Source organism: Protomyctophum parallelum, assembly GCF_964188405.1.
Source record: "Protomyctophum parallelum genome assembly, chromosome: 4".
NCBI lineage: Eukaryota > Metazoa > Chordata > Actinopteri > Myctophiformes > Myctophidae > Protomyctophum > Protomyctophum parallelum.
In genome coordinates, this window is record NC_139700.1 from 19,259,490 (window position 1) to 19,269,060 (window position 9,571).

At 40.7% G+C, this 9,571-nt stretch overlaps 1 protein-coding gene across 4 annotated transcripts; it reads left to right on the forward strand.

Annotated features, from left to right (window-relative positions):
• Window positions 1-1,162: 1,162 nt before the first annotated feature.
• On the forward strand, window positions 1,163-6,035 carry lysmd4 (LysM, putative peptidoglycan-binding, domain containing 4). Of its 4 annotated transcripts, XM_083764203.1 has the most exons (4): window positions 1,170-1,199; window positions 3,895-4,060; window positions 4,892-5,163; window positions 5,248-6,035. In XM_083764203.1, the coding sequence occupies exons 3-4, from the start codon at window positions 4,906-4,908 to the stop codon at window positions 5,815-5,817; spliced, it is 828 nt and encodes a 275-aa protein (XP_083620329.1). In that variant the 5' UTR covers window positions 1,170-1,199; window positions 3,895-4,060; window positions 4,892-4,905; the 3' UTR covers window positions 5,818-6,035. The 4 variants fall into 4 exon arrangements, with proteins under 4 accessions (XP_083620330.1, XP_083620329.1, XP_083620328.1 ...); XM_083764204.1 differs by lacking the exon at window positions 3,895-4,060 and having other exon boundaries at window positions 1,163-1,199; XM_083764202.1 differs by lacking the exon at window positions 1,170-1,199 and having other exon boundaries at window positions 1,969-4,060.
• Window positions 6,036-9,571: the final 3,536 nt, after the last annotated feature.

Consider the following 9,571-nt stretch of genomic DNA (forward strand, 5'->3'; position numbering starts at 1 on the left):
TTGGAGTATTAAATACTGAGCACAGTGATTTGTGAATATTGTTCCAAAACACCCCCAACTTGGGGCACCCCCAGAAAATGTGGAAGTGGTTGGCTTTCTTTGCCCCACACTGCCTACAGCACGGCCTATCATCCCCTTTGTATTTTTCCTGATGCAGGGTCTTAAAATATCTAATAATAATTATGTTTCCAACAGTGCTCTCTCCAGTCCATAGAACAAGTTGAGGTAGACTGGAACTCCCAGATCCCTTCCCACACTTCCTCCGAGAGTTCAATTCCTGCATCCCTCTCCCATCTCTCTTTGATGTACAACGTGCTTTCATTTTTAGCATCTGAAATGGCGCCATATAACTCAGAGATGGATTTACTTGGCTCCACTGTGAGAGCTGACTTCAATATGGAAAAGAACTCTGATTCAACTGCAGAAAACTCTTTGAGTTTACATTCTTGATTGATATAGTGCCGTCTCACAATGATTCTATGCAAATGTATGCCATACATCAAAGTAGAAGCAGATCGTTTTTATTTTTTTATTTTGTACAAATCTCTTTATTGATTTTGCACAGAAAATATAAAGTAGAAACATTACGTGATAAGTGATAAATGAAAAAGAGGTAGTGCCTTTTTCCAAAAGAACAACCAAAAAAGAAACAAAATCAATAAACACATTTAAACATAGAGCATAAACGAGGTCAAATAGCTGTGTCAAAACAAAACAAAGCAAAGTTAATAATAATAGACAAGATTTGGCATTTTGCTAATATCTACTCAATCAAACCGCGATATCTGTGGTGACGAGAAACATTTAGGCTATACTGTAGCCTAAATACTGTGCAGTGTTGTGGAAATAAAACGAAAACAATAATATCATCATCATCATCATCATCATCATCATCATCATAATATATTTACTAGTCTATTATCATTACTTAGCTGTAGTAGAAGAAAATATTGTTTCTATTCATAGCCTACACACTTTACCCTTATGAATAATTAAGTATTTTCAGAGCTATTCTATTTCAATGGCTCTATATATTTTGTCTATTTTCTTATGTCATCACATCATTCATCAATGATGAATTATAAACGGTCTGGCGTTCAGTTTACACTCCACATCAATAGGTGGCAGTAATAGTTCTTCCCAACCTCCAACATAGGGTTAAAGAACAAGAAATGTTTTGACGCTGTGGTAGCTGTGGGGTAAGTTGATTGTTATTGCCGGTTATATAGTTACAGTATTATATAAATACTATACTTTGTAATACATACTTTACTTGGTAACAGTAACATTTCGGCAAGTTACAAAGTGTTCGTTGTAGGTGTGTGTGGGTTCCATACGAGCCGAGGTAACTTTAAAACATGCCATGTAAGCAGTCAGCTGGTGAGGTGACACATGCTGCCTGTATGCTGTCGACGTAGACACATTGACAAACTGCGAATGTCAGACGCTCCAACTGCTGCCAATGTTATGTTAGTCAGTCAGTCAGTGCATGGATTCTCAAACTTTTTTTCATTTCAAGGACCCCCATACCTGAGAGCGTACAAATGGACGGATTTACGGTTCAATTTATTTCCATTTTGTACATGTACACACTGTCAGAGAGTTAACTTACAGTCAGACATCTGGGGTCCTTAAGGAACCCCCAGGATGGAAGTCCGAGGATCCAACTTCCAGAGTTTCAAATAAGGGACGATAGTGGCATCGGGTACATTTTGGGTCAAACGCCCCCAATTTAGGGTCTACATTTCGTGTCAAACCCCCATGAATTAAACGCGCGATTATGGTTTAGTTTATTATTTATTTTTATAGAAGTGTATATTAATTATTTGTAGCCTACGTCTCTAAATGTTCTAATTAATTGAACATGTGGTTTTGTTGTTGCTTAATCATGTGTTGTCCACAGTAAAGGTTTTTGTATCGTACGTACTTCAATCAATCAATCAATCAATCAATCAATCATCCAGTGTAGGCTACGCTACAAAGAAAAACCGAAATGCATAGAAAACTGCATTTTGGCTCAGTTATTATATAGCCTAAATATAGCCTTATAAAGCTTTAGACTCTCGTAGATGTATTTTATCAATTCTGAATCGATAAAATACATCTGCGTGAGTCTAAATCTTAGGCTAATTCGGCATGGAACAAGCTCCCACTTAGCCCCTCTCGGAACCCTCCATAAAGCTTTTCTGAAATGTTGATGAGTTTTATGTAGGGTCTCTGTTCATAACTATATTTTCGTATGGGAATTTTGGAACGTGGACATAAATATGCTCGCTAAGATCGTATCTGCGGCGTTTGACGGCCTTTTTTTGTTTGAGTTATTCTGAATTCGTGAACTATAAGTACCTATACATCCCGCTGCGAATATCTCCTGTGGCGCGGAAGCCGTTAAGTATTTTTAATCTATGTTTGACCGATTTGGTCGCTTTATTTCTTCTTGTTTGTTTACCGTTTATTGTACCGCCTCCCGGTGTGCGGTTGGCTTGTGGGGTAAGTTGATTGTTATTGCCGGTTATATAGTTACAGTATTATATAAATACTATACTTTGTAATACATACTTTACGTCCCTGCCTCTGATCTGCTCTGTCATAGCTATAGCGCCACTAGCTAGCCAGATAGGCGGTACAATGAGGTGTCAATAAACAAGGAAGGAAGAGAAGAATCAAAGCGACCAAATCGGTCAACCAAAGATTAAAAATACTTAACGGCTTCCGCGCCACAGGAGATATTCGCAGCGGCATGTATAGGTACTTATACTTCACAGATTCAGAAGCCCTCACACGAAAAAAAAGTCGTCAAAGAGCGCAGACAGGCCGTAAACACGTTGTTTATGTTTTATGTATGTCCGCGTACCAGGTGGCATGGTAATGGTACTGCTGGAACAGGACCCCATGGCCTGTGTCGTCAAAAAGTCAGAAACTTCAGTACCATTGGGTTCTGCTTGGAGGGCTAGCTCCCACTGTACCTTCGTCAGGCAGCCTCTGTAGACATTTTTAAAGCTCAGCTCAAGACCCACCTCTACAACATTGCTTTTAAGTGATCTTTTATTTTTTGTTATTCACGTCCTCACTGTATTGTATTACTGCTTGTTTTTTAATGTCGTTGCCTTATTTTATCTGTTCTTATCTTTGTACCACTGCCTTCTCCTGATTTGACACTGCGTTATTGTCCTATTGTTTTAAATGCATGCCTGTTTTAATGCTGTTTTGTTTTGCTTTTGTTTTTATTATTTTTTCTGCTCTGTAAAGCACTTTGAGCTACATTTATGTATGAAAGGTGCTATATAAATAAAGTTTATTATTATTATTATTATTATTAATTATAATTAATGACCTGTGCTGTGCTTGCTTCTGGTTGTCCTGCTGTCACTTGTCATTGCAGGGTAATACCTGCCTCCTCCCCATGTGTCTCAAAAGTCAAAACGTTGTCTTTAACCACATTATCAGCTTCCACAGCTCCCTCTTTTCTCTTAAACATCTGAGTAATTGTTGCATTGTGCTTCTTTTTTTCTTTCTTTTTTCAGAAAAGACGTGATTTGAACCAATCAGAACTAACTATGATACAGTAACTGACAATCTGTCAGCCAACCAGAAACATGTTTTGAATTTAATTTGTCAGACTTACTGTATCCGGTAATATTTTGCACACCCCATAGTCATGGAGAAAGGCCGTTTCCGTATCCGGTTTATACCGGAGCTATACCGGATTTATCTCCGGATCAAAGTTAACTAGAGCCCGACACACACAGTCTGTGAACGCAGTGCGTCAAAACAGCCACCTCCGTTATTTTCAATAAACCTATCCCACAGACCCATACCGGCGGCGGCAGACACGCGCTAGCGCGCGTTCACGCCTCGCCTGACGCTCCGATACGCCGCTGTTCTATTTTCCAGGCGTTGCCGCACGGCCTCCATCCGGGAAACCGTGGGCGTGGCTGGCCAGCCACGCGGTAACGTGCCGCGTCCTGTGGGTGTTGCTGTGCGGCTAGGAACAATCCCGTATTTTATGGGACGGTTGGTAACCCTACTGGACCCCACTTTAAGAACTCTGTGTTCGTAGGTAAGTTTAGTTATAACTATTATTTAGTATCCTGTCTCTAATTTTGTATCCCCCTATTTGTCATTCTTATTTTGGGGATGTCAGGCGAAATCTTTCAAAACATAAGAGAAAGTTTCCAAAAATTACAAGATTTACAAGCTCACAGTGTAAGCTATTTATTTAGTATAGGGACTTAAGTGGTTAACGAGATGTCTAACCATTTCAGGTGTACTTGTCTCCGCCAGGCCGGAAGGCATGGCTGAGACTATGTTTTGCACCCTGTCCGTCCGTGTGTCTGTACTATGTGACCAGCTCATCTCTGGCACCGTTGGGTCTTTAGCAGCGAAACTGTGCACGCACACTCCCGGGGTGCCAAAGCAGAACCTCTGGGATAGAGGGACCAGGGATCTCTGGCTCAGGGATAGAGTGACCAGATGGGAACCGCAAGGTTTCCACTTTCCAGTTCCCAGTTTGAACCCGGGCTCTCCCAGAGTTAGTGTCAAAGTGTCCTTGAGCAAGACTCTGAACCCCTAATTGCTCCCGATGTGCAGGTTGGTGCCTTGCATGGTTTCCTCCAGCATCGATGTGAATGTGTGTGTGAATGGGTGAATGTGCATTTCTTTGTAAAGCTCCTTGGATAAAGGCGTTATATAGATGCACCATTTACCATTCAATCTCTTCCCCAAAGGTCGGCCTGTTATGGCACCACCAGGAATAGTTTTCCTTTGCAAAACTAATAAAGTGCGTTCCCTTCTAATGGAATAACCGGTTCCGGAATAGTTTAGGCTCAGCTACGCGATTGATTAACTATCTAAATAAGATATTTCTGTTTGTTCCAAACATTCCTTCTAGGTTAGATCTTACTGATGCGGCGTGGGGAGCACGTTCCCAGGGCTTTTCAGGCCCCAGTGGATGTCCATGCCAGTGCAGACGGCCAGGTGTACGTGTTCAGGAAGAGGCAGAATGAATCCGCTGACTCCTCTGAGGAAGAGGACCTGAATGGCATCAAGTTGATGCCGCGTGTTCGTCAGGAACAGGACAGAGATGGGAATGTCCAGCTGGTGGAACGAGAACTTTTGGACGGCGACAACCTCAACAAGCTTGCGTTGCAATATGGTTGCAAGGTAGGGGATTGTTTTTTAATATTGCCATTGGTTGGCAGTGTTCGCCCCAATATTTTGATGCACAGTAATTGTTTTCATTGACAGGTGGCAGACATAAAGAGAGTGAACAACCTAATTCAGGAACAAGATTTGTTTGCACTGAAATCAATCAAAATTCCTGTGCAGAAACACAGCTTTTTAACAGAGGCTCATGCTGACCCAAGAGACTGGCAGCAAGAAACGCCAATTTCATCAATACCGGCAGCCACACCTCAAGACGGGGCCGGAGCCAGCTTCAAGCCAAATGTGCAGGAGTACACAGACTTTTTCAAGGAGGTAGACCATGACATAGAGAAACTAATACAAACCACAGATGTACAAGATGAGGCTTTCTTGGGTAACTGTGACATGCCACGACAGTTTGGCTTCAGAGGCCATCGCCTGAACAGCTACGGCTCCGACTGGGGCATCCATTGGTGGAATGCTGTGATCGCCATGTTACTTATAGGCATCATCCTACCCATATTCTATATAGTTTATTTCAAAACAAAAGATAACGGAAATGTCTCTACAGTAGAAGAGTGTGGTGGGATAGATTCTTCTCATATTTCTTCAAACTGCTCAGGGACACACCTCAGTACAGTAGGAACTGATCATTTACAGAATCCGGGTTAATGTTAATGTTGGATAATGTGGATTACAGGCTTCACTTTTATGAAGCCAAGCCACAGTGCAATGCATGTTTTAACGTATTTCTGCTCAGTACAGTATTTTTACATTAAAGTAGTCTGTTTTCCCAGAACAGATTCAGAAATGGTTTTGTGACAAAATCGGTGCATGTTTCAAATAGTCGTAGCAACACAAATGATAAGGATTATCTCTCTGTGCCTTTTTTTATGTATAACTTATTTGTGGGTCTGTGCGTGTGTGTAGGCCTTTGTGCGTGTTCATTATTTAGCATTTTAGTCATAGCCATCCAACGAACTTCTTGATCTAAACACTGTGCCAATACTACAAGGCAAGCTATTTCATTTATACAAAAAAACTGAGTGCAATATGCTGCATTTTATTTGTACTAGGGATTGTAAGGGCCTTTCGACAAGGTTCAGTGTTATAACAATGACGTAATTGATTAACATGATTAAACAAATTCTCGGAAATAAACAGAAATGTCTTGCTTATTTCCGAGAATTCTAAAAGTGCCTTAAACTTTTCTTCCCTCACTTTCAATTGATATTTGACACACTCAGATTGTTCTGATGAATGCTTGATCCCACCATGACTAGGTTAGGTGGTGAATCTGCTGATTAAAACACACGTTTTACAAAACTAATGACACTAACAAATTTTACGTATTTCTTTTTAGCTCAGCTGTGCCATATTTTTACCCTTTCAAGGTAAATTTGAAAATATGTTTAGTGTATGTTTCTCTCGTGACTTAAATCCTATAGCTGCCTTTTTTTTTTAATATTATTTTACATTAATTATATGCCCCTGTCAATATAAATATAAAAAATTACACCACTGTGTAATAGGGTCTATTATAGTCTGTTATTGTCAGTGAAGTGAAGTAGAGAGTGCTTTGTCAACTTTCTTTCTTTCTTTTTTAAATTACAATTCCATCAGGAATTTGCCTCCACGACAGTTTCCAATGCAGATTTGGTAACGAAACAGTAGGAAACAAAAACGTATATTTGTATGATATAAGATGGGAGGGAAAAAAGAGAAAAAAGGTCACGTAAGTAATTTAGCATGCATGCCTGAGATATTAACGTGTACACTACTTTGTCATAAAGCAAAATGTCTCAACACAACGTTCTCAGTATGAAAAGTATCAAAAGCATTGGAAATCTGTGAATTCACCTGAGATTTAGGGCTACAAACTATAACCTTGTTATTTTGTTTAAATTTCCTTCAAATGTGAACATATGGCATGATTCACTGATGTAGGGTAACAGAGCATTAAGTTAAAGTTAAAGAAAGTAGCACCCACACTTGCCAGTAGATGGCAGCATGCAAGCATTAATTCTGCTTTAAACTTTAGAGCCATGTCTCATTGGTTCTACGCCAGATCTTTGGGTCTGATGCAACTCCAGTTTCAGAGAATCCTAATCCATCAATTACTGATCTTTTGACTTTTTTAGTGAAAGTGCTACATTTTCTAATCATCCTGAAATTTGGATTTGATGAATGTTTCTTTTTGAGAACCTTTAATTTGTATTCAAAACAGCTAAATGAAAATAACCAATTAATTTCTTAACTACTTAAACCCTTAAACCTTTTTTCAAAATGTAGCTTGATTGTCACATCACAATATTACAGGTGTAAAATATGTGTGAAAGAAAGTATAGAAGGAAGGAATAAAGAACAAGAAGGCGCAGTCAAATGTTCAATTATAGATAATATGCATGACAAAATACAATGGAAATATAGAAATAAAAAGGGCAGAAATACTTGTGCAGGTGTTCCAAATGAAGAAATGCATGCATCACATAGCTAATTCATACATCATTACTGTAGAATCATACGTCTCACTGAAAATACTGTTAATACATAATCGCCATGAAAGAGAGACCATGAAAAGTGTCAGTTTAACTCACAATGTAAAAACGGACCCTTAGGAGGGACTCGGAGAGTTAAATGAACACTCAGGATTTTGCAGTACAAGTTTAGGGTTTAAAGCTTCGATGCGGAAGCTCCATGCTTTACGATACCGTTACATGAGACCTCCATCTCATACGTACGTGCAGCTCACCAACCATTCCCTGCTCTGTTCTACCTCCAGGCCACAGCACTGTGGCTTACTGCCAGTTCCCAGGGTGAGTCTCGGCCTCTCTGTCCCCTGTCCCCCCGCCCTTTATTTTCTCCCCCTTTCACGGCATGGCTAGCCGACTACTGTGACTATTAGTGTGTGTCTGTCCAGAGCAACAAACTTTATATGCTAGCTGCCAGTAGGCCACAGAAGTACCTCAATTGTAATTTCTACTCCATGGGTAGCTCTGAAGCCTTACCCAAATTTGGAGTAATACGTCACAGATGTCTCACAGGCTGTTCACATGAAGTCAGAGATCCATCCACACGGTGTGGGAGCTATAAGTCCAGGACCTACTGTACATTCGAGCCACACATTTGTGGATTCTCTATAGAAGACTCGTCCATTAAAAAGAAAAGCAAAATGCTATTGCTACCCACAGTGTATTGCTACTGTACTCACACTTAACAAAAAGTGTGTGTGTGTGTGTGTCACTGAAAGATTTAATACTGAACAGGTATGGTCATTTTGAGTCTGACACAGTAACCATCTGGTGGTGGAAGGGGCTTTCCCCTTGAACAAAGCACACCCATCTATACAGTGAGGGTGGAGTGTAAATGGAGCAAGAAGATTCATTCAAGCTCTGCAGCTTTAAGAAGTTTGCACACTTTAGCTGCTGGCAGTGAGCCACTTGGCCAACATAAACACCCCTAATCCTTTTTCCAAGGAGCTTTCAACACTCATCTCACTGGCACATTGGCCACTGACTCACTCTCTCTCTTTCTCTCTCTCTGACATTCCTGTCTGTTTACACTTCTGCCGACTCATCACCAGGAGGCACTGTGGCCCTTATAATGTACATGTTGGGGGGGAGTTCATGCTGTTTATCATTATTCACTGCTAAGGTATGTGCCTTCCTTTGATTTTCCCCTGAAGCAAAACAGGTCTCAGTTTTCACTCTTTCTTAGTGGGAACTGAGACTTCGCTTCAAGACTCAAAGTTGACTTGAGGCTCATAACTGCTAGCTATTCAGAGAAGTGGCATTGACGAAGATAAACTGGGGAGCTTTATATGGTTTATAACCTTCCCCACCACCACACACTTTTATTCAGGTTCAGATTAAGCTTTCAGTAAAAGGTTGGCACACATTCTCTTGCATTGAATAAAGAATTCAATGTGTGTGTGTGTGTGTGTGTGTGTGTCTGTGTGTGTGTGTGTGTGTGTGTGTGTGTGTGTGTCTGTGTGTGTGTGTGTGTGCACGTGTTTGCGTGTGTACGCATATGTGAGTCTGAGGTCTGTTTCTGTGGGGGCAGGGCGATCTAGGGTTTTGATTTCCACAGCTCCCGGGGGGATTTGGCAGACACAGGGTAATTTGTAGTGAAATTTCCAGCACGGTTCATTTTGCAGGTGGCTGAGAACGAATGCAGGGCGTGGTAGGGAATGAGAGAAGCAATTTGCTGTCTGCAGGCTGTGAATATGAGTATTGTTGCTCAGGATTAGGTGTTGTGAATATGAGTATTGTTGCTCGGCAGTAGTGGATTTGTGTTGTGGTTGTGAATATGAGTAGGCTACTGTTGCTCAGCAATACGTTTGTGTTGTAAATATGAGCACTGTTTCTCAGCAATAGATTAGTGCTGTGAATATGAGTAATGTTATTTAACAGTACTGTAGGTTGGT